Raw genomic sequence first — 16,633 nt, 5'->3', positions numbered from 1 at the left:
TTAGTTATTATATTTGGTTAAACAATTCTTTTTAATATTTTTTTTCAAGTTTGCCCCCATTGAGATGATGGAACATACTAAATTTAATTATATAAATTGTAAAAAGTTAAAAATAAAATATTCTAGAGCTTCTAATCTATATCAAACGGTCAGTGACTCACTTGATCTAAATTGGACAGCAGGACGGGAGAAGTAATATCTTATGTGTAGTAGGGGAAGTAGAAAAGATAAAGCTTTCTATGTTCCCCTACAATATAGAAGTTCTATCATCCCCCTTATCCAACCGTCCATTTTTTAATGGAGGGCTAAGATTGTCTCAATCACAATGTCACGTCTCTACACTATTTTATTTTTAATTTTTTTTATATAAACTATTTTGACACCAAATTTTGGACATCCATTCCTCTATTAAACTCGCATTAATGAAAAATATAAAAAAAATATTTTCAATAAAATAAAATGACCAAAATACCTCTGAAAATTTTAAGGGGTATTTTGGTCATTATATTTTATCGAAAAATTATTGTTAATGTTTTTTATAGGTCCACCCCAATTAGAAGATGACACATACCAAATTTCATATTAAGAAAAAATGTATTAAAAAAACTAAAAATAAAATACTTTGAGACGTCGGATCTAAGATCAAACGGTGAGTGACTCTCTTGATAAAAAATGAACGACTCGATGATAGAAGAAGGATAGAACTTCTATGTTGTAGGAGAAACATAGAAAGCTTTCCTAGTAGAAAAACCTTTTCCAGTTCATTTTATTGTCTCCTTGTTACATAAAAAGCGTGCTTAGTGTTAGTCATCCTCCTAAAGTCTTTTCTATCAAACACAAAGATAAATTTCAACCTAGAGCCTAGGGACAATATGTAGGCGTTGTCTTTTTGTGGAAAAAAAAAAAAAAAAAGTCCGATGTAAATAGGAAAAAGTTTTTATAAGGTTAACGTTATAATGTAGAGTTATAGATGCACCTCAAAAATCTATCGAAAAAGGTAATTTTAATGATGAAAAACCGTTTGATTGATCATCTCGACATCGAGATGTATGACCATAAAAAATAAAAAGATTTTAAATCTCATAAATAGTGCATTTTACAACATATTATCTACACCGTTTATTTTCAAGATTTTAATTGATCTACTTGATTTTAATCATTTTTAAAATTTAAAATTTTTTAATTAAATATAAAAATAGATTCTGAGATAATCTTAAGTATATTTTATATCAAAATTATATAGCATGATAAAATTTAAAAGCGTACCTTACCTCTACGGCTACATATGCGTCCGTATATCAACTGCACCCATGTAAAAATGTCTAAAAAATCAAAATTTATTTCTTAAATAACAATGGTGTTCCTCGGTGGATTATAAAATTTTCAAACTTGAGGCTAGAGCTGCCCATTGGCTCGAAGGAGTAACCCTACTATGTCGTACCACAGGAATAAATTCGCTACAAGATCCCACCCAAAATTAAAAGATGAGTATGTATACTATGTTCCGGCAGGAGCATAGTTTATATCTTTAAAGAGAACAAGAGCGACCAAATCTACAAATAAATATAAAAGAGAGGAGAGAGAAAGAAAGAGGAACAAGAGCGAATTCCAAAACCTGAATGCAAGAGAGGGAGAAGGAGAGAGAGACCCCAATCCAAAAACTCAAATATACACGATAGCCACAAGAGAGAACCCCAAAAACTTAGCAATGGAAAAAACCCAAAAATAGGGTTAGACACCATAGCAGAGAGATAAATATGCTGCACCGTTGACAAAAACTCAGCAAAAAAAATCAAAAAATCAGAAACCAAAACCAATCCAAAGACAAAAATAAATCGAATCAAATATACTACAATGATGACAAAAACCTTTGTTCCAAAGAAAAAGTTTATATCAGGCTGCAATCTTAAAATGTAGAATTAAGGATGCACATAAAAAATTCATCGGAAAATATTGTTTTAACGTTGAAAAACCCTTTAATTGATCATTTCTGCATCGAGAATAATGACTATGAAAAAAAAAAAAAATTAAGTTCTAAAAATGGTGTATCTTGCAACTTATTACCTAGACTGTTCATTTTCAAGATTTTCATATGTTTGTTGATCTAATTGATTTTAACTATTTTTGGAGTTTAAAGTTTCATAATTAGATATGAAAATAAATTTTTGGATAATATTAAGAATTTTTTACACCAAAATTATATGTTATGATAAAATTTAGAAGTGAGCCTTAATTAGATTGTTTAAGGTTGTAACCTAATAGAAACCACACTCCTATTCCAATCCAGCAACGATCACCTTTGGCAATTTGGAATGAGCCCCACAAGCTTTATGCCTACACTAATATGGGTTCGCACCAGTAAGATCAGCCTTACATCCCTTAACTTGGCACCTTGTTGGTTGTCCATTTTGACTTGAAACCCAAGTTTTTAGACTCAAACTACTTGGATTTTATTTTCCGGTGGTTTTAGAGTCGGAACCTGTATCTTCAAAGTAGATCCTCTTTTTCAAGTTTTAACCCATTTATGGTCTCATACTCTATTTCTCTGTCTCTCTAAAACTGTTATGTATTGACTCAAAAAAATTTAGAGAGAAAGAAAAAACGAGAGCGCAAGGGTAGAAAAATTAGAGAGAGAGAGCCAAAGGGAAAAGAGAGAGAGAGAGAGGCAAAGGGAAAGGGCAGAGACAGAGAGCACAAGAGAGGGAAGATTGGGGTAAACTAGGGGTAAAGAGAATTCCGATGTTACAAACAACACATTGAGAGTAAACTTGAAATAAAATAAAATCAGAAATCCATCCTTTTAGATAATAACGGCCAATTTTCAAGCCATTTTGTTATAAGGCTAATATAATAACACAGTCCCTACATAAATTTCCCATAAATAAAGACGGACAAATGGACTAATACATAGACACATGGTCTTATTAGTACGGACAAATGGACTAATACATAGACACATGGTCTTATTAGTAAACCCTCGAATAGTGCGCCCACCCTCAAGAATAAGGGCCAAACGCAAGAAGAAGCAACTCTTGTACCTACACTTTTATGGGAAAGCTTTTTATGTTCTTTCTACAACATAGAAGTTTTATCCTCTCTTTTATCCAACCGTCCATTTTTTAATAGAGGGCTAAGATTGTTCCAATCACAATGTCACGCCTCGACACCATTTGATTTTTAATTTTTTTTTCATAAACTATTTTAACACCAAATTTTAGATGTCCACTCCTCTATTAAACTCACACTAATGAAAAATATATAAAAAAAATATTTTCAATATAATACAATGACCAAAATACCTCTAAAAGTTTCAAGGGGTATTTTGGTCATTATATTTTATCTAAAAATTATTTGTTAATATTTTTTATAGGTGTACCCCAATGAGAAGATGGCACGTACCAAATTTTATATTAAAAAAATGTGTATTAAAAAACTAAAAGTAAAATACTTTGAGACTTTAGATCTAAGATCAAACAGTGAGTGGCGTTCTTGATGAAAAATGGACGGCTGGTTGGTAGGAGGAGAATAGAACTTCTAATTCTATATAGTAGGGGGAATATAGAAAGCTTTTCCCACCTTTATTCATGATTTCATCACTTTACTAGGAAAAAAATTTATATAAAGCCGTGGCTCTAAACAATCAAATTAGATCCCATCTCAAAAATTTCATTAGAAGATGTTGTTTTGAGGCTCAAATATCTTCAAATTGATCATCTTGACATCAAGATGCATGAACATGAAAAAAAATACATTTCAAGCTTTGAAAATAGTGCATCTCGTAATGCATTTTTGGACCGTCAATTTTTAAGATTTTCAAGTTTTCATAGAGTTGCTTGATCTACACTATTTTTAAAATTTTAAATTTTATAATTAAAGATGAACATATACTTAAGGCTATCATAAAGATTTTCGATATTATAACTATATTTCTCTACACTATTTGAGGGTGCACCTTACCTTGATTGTTTAGAGTTCTCGGCTTGAGGCAAACCGTACCCCTAGTACTATACATGGACAAGCCATTCACTGGATGGGTTAGGACACGGTGCAAACAAGACACACTGATGATGTATTTAGCGAAGGAAAAGGTCAATCAATATAAGGTGTCCATCATCTCAACCTCGAGATGTTGGGTATTGAGAAACGAGAATGAAAATGGTACATCTTGTGTAAGAGAGTATTTGGTTTGTCTATTTTAAATTTTTTTCACTATTTATAATATGCTTGATCTACACTATTTTTAAAGTTTTGGATTTCATAATTAAGGGTGAAAAATATTTTTTCATGGTATCGTGAAGTTTTTTGGCATCGAAACTGCACCTTGCAATACAATTTTAAGGTGCGCCTTACTTTAGTTGTTTAAAGTTGAGGCCTTATACAAACTGCATCCTTTGTCAAAAAAGGATTTTATGAAATGGAATTTTTTGATGAACTACTTTTCACTTTAACTCAAATCACTATCTTGACAATGCAAATTTATTTCAGAATATCATCATCATCATCATAACTTTTTTTCAATTAATTGGGATCAGAACACGAATTTTGATTTATCATTCTGCTCTATTAAGGGTCATATCTTCAGTGAAGCCATAAATGTCCATATTTTTTCATACTACTTTCAACCACGTTTTTTTAGGTCTAACCCTTACCTTTTTCAAGTCTTCCACTTGAATTAACTCGTATATCCTAATAAATGTAAATCCAATAAAAATTAAATAAGGGAAACAACTTTTTTTAATAAATATGAGTAAATATTTTGAATATACACACACAAAAGATATTCTCCCTTGTTCTCAAAATAATTATCTCCATTAAAAGTTAGATCCCTAATCCCCAATTTTTATGGATTTTGTGACTTGATAAATAGCTTTTATATCTGTTCATTATCTTAAGATTATAATCACGGTAATAAGAACGTACATATGCACGTGTCTTGCTAGTTCATAAGGTTCAATGTCATGTGCAGTCTGTCTGGACTTAGGGTGTGTTTGTTTGCGAAAACGTATTTCTCCAAAACAAAAAACACTATTTAATACTGTAGCAATCTCGTGTTTGACGCATGGGAAGTTCTACAGCATTCAGAACTTATTGGAACATTTTTTTCCCAAACCTTCCACTTTTTGCTTTAAAAACCAGAACTTTAAAGTTGTACTCTTGAGCGTGCCCTCGATTGGATCAGTGTTATCGAATTCGCTTCGCTTTGACTGAAGTGGTTGACTCCTTTGGATTTTAAGCATAAATCACAGTGAAGGGAAGCCGGTGCTGTTGTTTCGGTCATAATAGGGCTGCTTTTGCTTCGGTCAAATATGGGTCTATTTAGGCCGAAACTTCGGGCTGTTTCGGTAAAAAAAAAAAACCTATTTAAAAGATTTATTTTTATTTTTTTAAATTTTTTTTCATAATTTTATATATTTTATATTTAAATATCGAATTTATTTATATAAAATAAATTTAAAAAAAAAATGAAGCCTTCTCCGAATGGGCCGAAGCACCGAATTGCTTAATTTTTCTCTCCAAACCGAAAAAGAGTCCGAAGCGAATCTGACAACATTAGTTTAAATTGAACTAGCATCATCCAAAGGTATCAAATAAATAGTATTTCTTATTTTTAATCTTAATGTACAATTGGTATTAATATAAAATTTGGATTTTTGTTTTATATTACAACTATAATTGAATAAAAATAATGAAATTATGTACAATTGGTATTAATATAAAAATTGGATTTTTGTTTTATTTTTACAACTATAATTGAATAAAAATAATGAAATTATTGAAACTGAAAAAATTGATTAGAATAAATTTAAGGTATTTTAATTATTTTTAAAATATTTTTATTTGACTACATTTATAAAGATAAACCTAAAACCCAAAATTTTAAAAACATTTCCTTCGCATAAAAATAAAAAATACTAAAATTATTTTTTAATCATTTGATATACTAAAATTATTTTTTGATCATTGCATATAACAAAATCTTAACCATTGCAGCCTATCACCCGTCCACATCATTTGTACAGGACGCTAAACATATGCGTCCCAAGTTTGCTCACGGGGTTTTGTTTGACGGTGAATCTGAACCATCGATATTAGCAGTCATATATCCTTTGGCGGTGAGGTGGTGCCTCGGGTGCACGTGTCCCTTGTTTAAAGTATCATCTCGAACCAAAAGTATAAGGGAAGTGATTTTATAAAAGGTGTGGTTTCTATAAGGTTGCAACCTAAAAGAAATTTTTACAATTATCTTAAAATCTTTTTTCATATCTAATTATAAAATTTAAGTTTAAAAAATAATTAAAATCAAGTAGATTTATAAACATATGAAAATTTGAAAATAGCTTATTTAGATAAAGTGTACAACATGCACTACTTTTGAGATGCAAAGTCTCTTCTGTTTTTTTTCTTTTTTTTTTTTCATATTCACACATCTCGATGATCAATTAAAAGTTTTTTCTACATTAAAACAATCATTTTGGATGGTTTTTTGAGGTGCATATATAATCCTACATTTTAAGGTAGCAATCTTATATAAATGTGGTATATTTTGCACTTTTTTTTTTCCTGACAAAGTTAAGAATATTTTCATTAAGTATAAAATAGCAAAGCTTCAAAATTATAAGAAAAAAATATTTAAAAAATACAACTCTACTTCGATATATGATCCTTCTATACTAAGAATACATCAACATCCCTCACACCCAAAGGTCCCTACATCGCCATCTACTCTGGACCCTAAAAATAGCACTCAGGGCAACTTCCTCCAGCCGGGATTAGGACAAATAAAGTCTGTAAAAATATGGCGACATCGAAAGGGACTAACGGCGAACCAAACGACCACAAAAAAGGGTGTAAAAAAAAAAGGTTCGATGGAGGTAGGAGAGAGAGGACAACTCAAAAAAACAAAAGGGAATGTACAGAGCAATGACTCTTTTTGGTATTTTGGTATTTTGCTATTTTTAAGGGTCAAACTTACTCCCCCTTTCACTTAAGAGGCAAGAACTTGGCTATTTTTAATGGTCAACTTACTTCCCCTCTTTAACTTAACAGACAAGAGCAGGCGCCTTTTATGATCAAGTATACACCAAGACCAAAAGCAAGACCATTAGTGTGTCATCCGATTCCATTTGAAGCTTGATTGATGGCAAAACCAGTGGTTTAAAAACCAGATCGGTGTCGTTGATCGGGCACCTCAAAAACCTATTCGGATTGGTGAATCGACGGTGCGGATCAGAAATCGACCCGCTTCAGCAATAAAAAAATCCAAAATAATTATTATAAATCATTATAAATATTGTTTTTTAGTAATCCAATAAAAAATGGGATACTACATTATACACTTTTGTTTTTTTCATCAATATGCGAATATTGAGATGTTCTTTCCATGTATGAACTTATATTAACCATTAAATTTATATCACATAAAAAAAATCATAGAATTATCATGGATTAAGTATATAATCATACATGAACTACAATAAAGAATGAATTAAATCAATGAAAAAATGGCAACCAAAATCTCGAATTAGAGGAAACCCTAATCCCCTAAAGAAAACCCAAATTATTACAACCTAACTAACTATAATATTATATACTGAAATTGAAATTGTTGGTTCACATTATTTTATAATTATTTTACTATACAAATAATAAAAAATTCAAAATATCTGATAATATCATCTAATTTAAAATATATTATTGACAACTGTAAGAAAAAATAATACATTACATAATTTATAATGTAAATAAATTAATAAATACAATACATGATTTAGTTATCAATGTAGAAATTATTAAAATACGTACCAATTTTCAAAAACACTGAAAATTTTCAAAAATCTAATTTTTTAGGTTTCTAGAATAAATTTAGTGGAAGAGATTATTAGTAGAGAGAGAAAGATATTTCAAATGGCCTCATTATATGAACCCTATCTTTAAATTAATATTCTTAAATTTATGTTAAAGACCACCATATTATAACAATAGAAAATATAATTAGACTATTTATTCTTAAGTAAAAAAAAATAACAATAGCAATTCATATATGAGAGAGAAAAAAAGAGCTAACATGCTTCAAGCCTATTTTATATTATCTTTACATATCTAATTTAAGCTTACAATAATCGCAGCTCAAATGCGTGCTTGAAAAGCATGATACTTGTTGTATTTCTTTTTTTTTATTTATTGACAAAAAATACTTGTATTACTTTTTCTTTTTGTTCTTGACAAATATTTATTTCTTGACAAAAACTATTTGTTGTATTACCTTTTATTTTATTTTTTGACAAAAAAAAAAAGAAGTCTTGTTGTATTACCTTTTATTTATTTTTTGACTAGAAATACTTGTTGTATTACCTTTAAATATTTATTTTTTGACAATAAATACTTGTTGTATTACCTTTTTGTATTACTTGTCAAAAAAATAATATGGATGACAATACAACGAGTATTTCTTGGCAAAAAAATAACCACAGTATTATAAAAAAAATAACCAAAGTATTTCTTGCCAAAGAAATACTTCTTGTATTACCGACTAACCAAAGCACCACTTTTTGTATTATATTATCTTTTATAATAAAAGCCTACCTTGCATTACCTTTTCAAGCTTATACTGCATACCATGCTCAAATCCCACATCAAAAAAATGAAAAAAAGTTTAATGTGCTATACTGTATACCATGCTCAAATCCCACATGGAAAAAATGAAAAAAAGTTTAATGTGCATAAAACTTTCCTCAGTACCATCTTTGTCAAGTGTTTGAAAAGCATGAGTGTGCACGTGGCCATACTTGTATAATGCCATTGTTGCTTCAATTTTTTTTTAAAAGTACAAAAATACCGTCCCATTGGTTTGATGACATCATAATACCGATTCCCTGTGCAGACTTAGCGATTCTCTATCGCAGACTCAGCGGTTCACTGTAGTGACTCGCAACAATGAATCACCGGTTCTTCTCTAGAACCGGGCGACTCTACGTATTTCAATGGAATCGACACGGGATGACCGATTCCCGTGTCGACTTGGGAGAGTCCGTTGTGACTCGCCGTTTTTTAAGACACTGAGCAAAACTACATCCATAATATGAAGGGCAATCGGGTCTAGTCAACCAACTTAACTTGAAGAGTTGACCCGACATAGGTTTGGGTCTAGATTCAATATTGAACTTATTGAATGGGGCCGGTTTCAAAGGATCTAGACCTAACTTAGTGTGCACCTTTTGGGCGTGCTCCTAAAATAAAAATAACCGAAAACCTTGGTAACTCAACTTTAGTTTCTTCTATTTGGTTAAACTTGAAAATTTGGGAATTTGAGAATCCGGAAATTAGGTTGTTTTTAAATGTTCCTTACTCTATGGATGAATTTCGCATTCCCTTTAAAGAAATAGCCAAACATTCTTTTTTCAGGGCATTTCAGTGGGGAAGGCATTTTTCTTAAAGGCGTCAGTGGGAATTTCGCAGCCCCTTGTTTTTAATCAAACATTCAAAATACGCCCTCTTGGGGCTTCCACCTTATTTATTTATTTATATATAAATGTTGTACTTTTATAGGAAAGTACTTCCAAATACTTTGTTAATTACATTTACTTACAATTTAGTGGTGTCAGAAAACCTAGGATTCTGCGAATACATGAAAATCAATAAATTAAATTTTTTTTTAAAGAAAAAAAAAAGAAAACTATAAACCACATTGAAGAAAATAAGAAGGGGCATTGACTAATGACTATACCAATTAACTTGTTTTTTCATAGTATTTCTCTACTTATGAGTACTCTGTATCACCCAATCTGTTTTCTCCATTGTCTGACTCTTGTGTATTTGTGAGTTTTGGTGGTTCTTTGCTTGTTTAATGTACGGGATCTCTTCCTTTTGTCTCAAATTCAAATTCCAATATGGCGGCAAGAATTACCACAATAATTATGAGGAAATGGGGTTTTTTCCCCAACCGCTACACTGTAGAGAAGAGAACTCTATGCCGATCCCTCTTTAATGTATGTCACCATTAGGATTTGTATTTTACTAGGATATTGTATACAACAAGACCATTTATCTTTCGTACAAGGAGGTCATAATTATTTATAACTATACAATACGAAATCTTATAGCTTGGATGTGTTACAAAGTTTGAAAAAAATTCTTTTGAACTTTGAGTTTGGCCAATGAAATAAATGCAACCACTTAATTTCACATCTGTTACGTTTGGTGATAGTCAAAATCACCATACCTATGTTTTTATTAGAAGATTAAGGGTATTATAGAAAAAAGAGAAGAGGTTTCTTGGGAAGCATGAAAGAAGTTCAAACGATCTCTATAAGAGGGGATCAAAGATAACATAATACTATGTTCCTTTGAGGGTCACCCTTTTAGGGGTTATGGGAATGGATCTCCAAAGATGGAGATAGGTCTCCAAGAGAAAGAAAGAGACATGGCTTCCAAGAGAGAGGCGGTATTCCCATGAGTTTGGATTGGTAAGGTTTTCACTTCTAGAGAGAGAAAATCTCTCGATTGCTCTCAAGGCTATCTTTTTTGTAGCGGTATTGCGATGGAAAAAAAAGTATTGATCGACGGTGTTGCTCGATCGGGAGAGCAAGTTTAGAAGGAAAGATCGATGATGGTCTTTTACCGATTTTAGAGAGACGTATATCTCTTGTAACCCAAAACTGTAATCTTCATTATGACATTAAATTTCTACCTACCGAGGCCGTGGATGTTGCCCTATGGGATAAACCATGAAATCATTTGTTGTTGTGGTGTGATTTTTATGTTGGTATTATTTCTTGCACTCGATTTATAGTTGTATTCATCTACTTCACATTTAGTTAATCATGTACACAATCGTGGGTGGGATCTCAATATTTGGGATTCCCGGTTCTGCAAACTAAGGGTTCGCAAGAACCCTACAATTGGTATCAAAGCACAAGGTGTGTACAGGGCTAAGGCTTGCATCAAGAAAAATATGAATAGTGGAGTTTGATGGATACATGGTTTGAAGTGAAAAAATATGGATGCAAAGTGTTTGTGAAAATTCTATAATGAAGGCAAGTGTAGAAAAATCAAGAAATCTATCTAATGAATGTCAACAAGACAAATATGAGGATTTTACTATCGATTGGAGAAAGTTAGGTTTGGTGATACTCAAAATCACCATACCTATGTTTTTATTAGATGATTAAGGGTATTATGGGAAAAAGATAAGGGATTACTTGAGGAGCAAGAAAGAAGCTCAAATGATCTCTATAAGAGGAGATCAAAGATAGCATAATACTAATCCTTTTGAGGGTCACCTCTTTGGGAGTTATAGGAATGAATCTCCAAAGATAGAGATACGTCTCCAAAAAAAAAAAGAGAGACATGGCCTACAAGAGAGGCGGTATTCCCATGAGCTTTGAGTTGGTAAGGTTTCCACTTCTAGAGAGAAAAAATCACTCAATTGCTCTTGATGTTATCTTTCAGTAGGGGTATTACAGTCGGAAAGAAGGTATTGATAGATGGTGTTGCTCGGTCGGAAGAGCAGGTTTAGAAGGAAAGATCGGTGATGAGATTTTACCGATGCTTAGAGAGTGGTATATCTCTTGTAACCCAAAACTGTAATCTTCATTGTGATAGTGAATTTATACTTGCCGATGCCATGGATGTAGCCCTATGGGATGAACTACGCATATCGTTTGTTGTTGTGGTGTGAGTTTTATGTTTGTTTTATTTATTGCACTCAATTTATAGTGATATTCATCTACTTCACATTTAATCAATGATGTACACGATCTTGGATGTGCTCCCAGTATTTGGGATTCTCAATTCCACATGCTAAGGGTTTCCAAAAACCCTGTGTTAGTATTTTTTGTTTGAAAAATACTTAAGTGTATTTCAAAACAACTTTGGTTTAATAGTTCTTTCCTAAAAAGCTTTGTAGAGAGAAAAAGATGTGAGTTTGAATCCCACATTGAAGAAGAGAAAGTTTGTTGAAGTATATTTAAGAGCACACATTCCCATGCAATATACTTTAAGTACAAAGGAGATAGAATGACGTACGAGCACTTGATTACGCACTTTGCACTTCGCATGCTCACATCCTACCCATACGAGTTTGGACACTTAGAACAATTTGCGAACCTCTCTCAATAATCCATTGTTTGCAAACCAGTGAGCTAACTCTCTCTCTCACTCTACTCAATTTAATCTCTTTCTCTCTCTAAGCTATCAAGACTTTGGTGTCTATTGTGTGGGTTCCAAGCTCAGGTGCATAGAGCTTAGAAACAGTGTAAAAGACCTCTTTGTTTTCTTATATCCAAACTATCAAAACTCTGATGTCTATTATGTGGGTTCCACGCTCGGGTATATAGAGTTTAAAAATCTATTGTGTGCGTTCCACGCTCGGGTATATAGAGCTTAAGAACAATGTAAAAGACCTCTTTGTTTTCCTATATCCCGAGGACGAATTGCCTTTCTTATACACATCAAATACTATGTCAAATGAGGGCAAATATTGTCTTGAGATAGTGCTTATGCGTCCCCAAAAACAAGAAGAGTTCGATATCTAATTTTACAAATCGTACCATTTTCTGGCCCCATTTCACCTAACCAAATTTCTAACGCCTTATAACATCCAATGGTCAAAATTAATTGTGACCATATTATACCAAGGTAAATGGTCTCATTATATACTTTCTAGCAAACTCCAAGTGCTCCTCATGTGAGGTTTTTAAGAGAATGAGGTACAAGAAAAAATATATGAGATCTATGCAACTCTTTAATTGGTAGCGCAGTTGTGATAACTTACCAGATGGAGAACATTTAAGGAAAAACTAGTAAAGTAAAAATTTATTTGCAAAAATAATTCTCAAACAAAAAAACATGAAGCATAACGTTAGCTGATTGGTTTGGAGAATTGCATCCAAAGTACAAGGCATATAAAAAAGGAAAGAAAATAAAAAACAAGGAACTACATGCTCTCTTGAAAACTTGCATCCATAACGGAGCCCATAAAAGGAAAGAAAATATGAAGGATCAACGGCGTCAGGTATGCGTGAAAGTTTGACAGACTTATGTACAAAATACTTACATGATTTACGGGAAAATTACTCAAGCATGCTTTTTTCCTTTGGTACACAGTTGGGAAGAGACAAAAGAGGGAATACAACAAACTTGGAATTAAGAAACTTTAAGGTGGTTTCTCTCTAAAAAAATTTTGAAATGGTTTCTCTCTAAAATTTGACGATAATTACCCTCTCAAAAAATTAAAATTTATGATAGTTTCTCTCTCTCTAAAAATTTTCAAATAGTCTCTCTCTGAAATTTGATACAGTTTTTCTCTACAAAATATAAATATACTTCCTCTCTCTAAAATTTAAAATTTGAGATATTTTCTCTCTCTAAAAATTTTAAGCTTAAATTTTGAAATAGTTTCTTTCTCGAAAATTTTTGAGATAGTTTCTCTCTTTAAATTTTTTTAAATACTTTCTCTCTAAAATTTGATATGGTTTTTATCTCTAAAATTTTAAGATACTTTCTTTCTCCAACACTTAAAATTTGATATACCTTCTCTTTCTAAAATTTTTGAGATAATTTCTCTTCAAAATTTTAAGATTCCTTCTTCTCTAAAACTTAAAATTTGACATAGTTTCTCTATCTAATTCATGGGGTGGTTTTGGTGAAATTAATTATATTTGATAAAGTGGGCAGCTCTGAAGATACAATTCTATTTTCCCATGAATTGGCCAATTTTCGGTAAAAAAAATTGCCACGGAAACAATTTTCACATGTATTTGTTGCAATCCAAATGTGTGTAACATAATTTTCATAGAAGAATTTTTTGCAATAAAATATTTTCATACCTACCCCACAGCAGATTTGAACCAATCTCAAAAGTGACATAAAAGACAAACAATATGAGAAACATGGGACTTCATAAATGCAACAACTCTCTCGATTGAGTCATGATGGAGAAGGAATGGGTACACAAAGAACACACACCGACCACTTCTTCTTTGACCACACTGACTGACGAAGTAAGCACTACCACCGACCGCTTTATTGTTCGACCCAACTACCCTACTAAGTCGAGCCCTACCACCGAACGCTGTTTGTTAGGCCACACTAACATACTGTCTCTTTCTTTTTTTTCTTTTTTTTTCCTTTTTTTTTGGGGTAATTCATGGGAAGACAGACCCTATCTATTTTTTCAACAGATTGGAGAGTACATTTCAAAGGTGTTAATTGAAGATGTTAGCCGTAGGAATGGATACCACCACTAATATACTATGTCGAGCACTACCTTTGCTCCTTGCATATTAAGATAGCAACCATTAAAAAACGAACATCCTACAAAAGAAGTACTACAAGCATATCTTTTAGGAGACGTTTATTTTTCTGAAATATATTTTTTGAAAAGTTGAATGTTTTGTTTTAGAAAAGTTTAAATAAGTTTTGAGTATTGTGTTTGATAATCTACTGGAATCTTAAGAACGTACTAAGTATTGTGTTTGATAACATATATACATTAACAATATAAATATAAATATAAATATATAACATATATATAACATAATATAATATATAATATAATGCATCTTATATATTTTATTAATGTATATTTATATTAGACATAACATAATATTTATTATACTATAAGATATTTATATATTATGAATAATATATTTATTATATATATTTAATCTCATATTTATATTATTATTTATATAGTATAATTATATAAATATTATATATAATATAATAAATACTTACATAAATATTAAGAAAAATTACGTACATATCCCTCATAGTTTCCGTTATTATTGAAATGTCCGTTTTATCTTCATAACAAAAAAAATTTAAAAAAGACTTTTTTACCCTTTTTTGGTTCTTAAACAACCGAAATAGGCAAAAGCTTGGAAAATAGGACTGCGTATTCCAAAAGCTTGCTGGAATATGCAACCCTATTTCGTTTGTTCAAAATCCGAAAATATCTTGTTTTCGATTCTTCAACATCGGAAAATATCTTATTTCCGTTTGTTGAACAACCGAAATATGACTATGTATTCCAGAAGCTTACTGGAATACGCACTCCTATTTTAGGTTGTTGAACAACCAAAACTATGTCATTTTTAGTTGTTCAACATTTGAAAATGTCTTATTTTTTGTTGTTCAACATCCGAAAATGTCCTATACAACCGAAAATAAGACAGAAGCTTGGAATTTGCATTCTTATTTTCAATTGTTCAATAACCAAAAATGTTATATTTTCGATTGTTGAACAACAAAATATGTTAAGGTTTCAAAAAATGCTCGATGGCCCCTGGGCGGCCTGCCTGGCACCCAACGCCTAAGCAGGCGCCCAGAACCCCAAGCGCTCTGTGGTGCAAATTCTTAGTTCTTTTTTTATATTTGCTATCCAAATGCACATATATGTATGTATTTGGGTCATATTTTGTAATTTATTCCATTTTAAAATATCGCAAGTTCGCAACGTATGTTTTTATATACAAACATATCACATGTCTCATCCTCTCAAGTTGAGAATAAACTTATTCAAAATTTCAAACCATACAAAACATTTAAGAGTCTAATAGGATATTATAAGGTCTCCAACTCTCATATTCTCCATATTCTATATCTATAAAATAAACCATAATAACATCCAAGTCTACAACTCTCCAAGTCATCAACAAACTGACTTCCAAAACTATAAAAAAACCAATAAACCACAACGAAATAGGCCAAAAAAGCAAAAAAATTACAAACTATATAACTAAATAAAAATTGTCCAAATGTCTAAAGCCCAAACCAAGATGGTGCAATAACGTATTAAAGTTACTTCAAAATAAAAGAGAAGACAATCAAGACATCAATAAAAATCAGAGTCATCATTTTCATCGCTTTCATCTGCATCAGAATTGAGGCCGTTATCATCAGACTCATCACCCTCTTCAACATATTCCTCTTCTTCCAGAGATTCTTCTGAATCTGCCTCATCTTCCTCTATCTCCCTCCGTGAAGTACCAGCAGAAGAAGTTGCTCGAGTGGCTCTCCTAAGATCAGAAGCTTACCACAAAGCGTCCTCGACTATTTCCCATGTCAAACCCTCCCCAAGGAAGACCTCCTCAGTACCAAAGTCACTAACTAGCCAATCTGAAGCATTCTCCATGTCTTTCAAAGAGATAGGGTCCTTCTTTGGCTGATTTTTCTTCTTTTTGAGCCTTTGATTCAAGTCATTGAGCTTCTTTTGCCCAAACGTATTTCTTCTCTTGTATGCACCTATAAGGAAAAATAATGCATAAGTAACTACTATGAGTCTATGATCTTCTTACCTTTTATGAATCTATATTACAAAATGAACTTATAAAAAAAAAACATATAAATTGTAAAATAGTAAAATACCATCTCAAACGAACTCCGATTGCGCTCACAACCAGATGAGGTAGTTATCAAACTCACGATCCGTATAGCCATCTTTTGGAGGTTTGGAGCGCTACTCTCATGTTGTCTCTACCATTGGGCTGCAATAGGTGGGCAACCTTTATAATTAATTCAAGTATTTAACATTATTATAACTTGAAAGAAAATTATAAATTTATATTTTATAAAACAAAAGTCAAAAGAATAGTACCTGATTCGTCTTTGTTTCTTTGTCTTAATGTCATAT

General features: G+C 31.6%; 1 protein-coding gene across 22 annotated transcripts in view; it reads right to left on the bottom strand.

Moving 5' to 3' along the window:
* Positions 1–15,570: 15,570 nt before the first annotated feature.
* The window catches only part of LOC105421803 (uncharacterized), a 31,422-nt gene continuing 30,359 nt past the window's right edge, over positions 15,571–16,633 (bottom strand). For 17 of the 22 annotated variants that reach the window (XR_016041757.1, XR_016041759.1, XM_088848499.1 and 14 more), the window contains one exon: positions 15,571–16,245. Coding sequence is in view for 15 of the 22 variants with exons in the window: in XM_088848499.1 (XP_088704625.1) it covers positions 16,034–16,245 (212 nt within the window). In the remaining 7 variants the exon portion in view is untranslated. Of the gene's footprint in view, positions 16,246–16,368; positions 16,488–16,633 lie in introns of all 22 variants that reach the window. The other 5 variants (XR_016041756.1, XR_016041754.1, XR_016041758.1 and 2 more) reach the window with 1 other exon arrangement.

This window comes from Amborella trichopoda, chromosome 9 (genome assembly GCF_054954075.1).
Source record: "Amborella trichopoda isolate Santa Cruz 75 chromosome 9, AtrichopodaSantaCruz75HAP2 v2.0, whole genome shotgun sequence".
NCBI classification, from domain to species: domain Eukaryota; kingdom Viridiplantae; phylum Streptophyta; class Magnoliopsida; order Amborellales; family Amborellaceae; genus Amborella; species Amborella trichopoda.
Note: the sequence above shows the minus strand (reverse complement) of the source record. Positions and strands in the feature narration are given on the sequence as shown.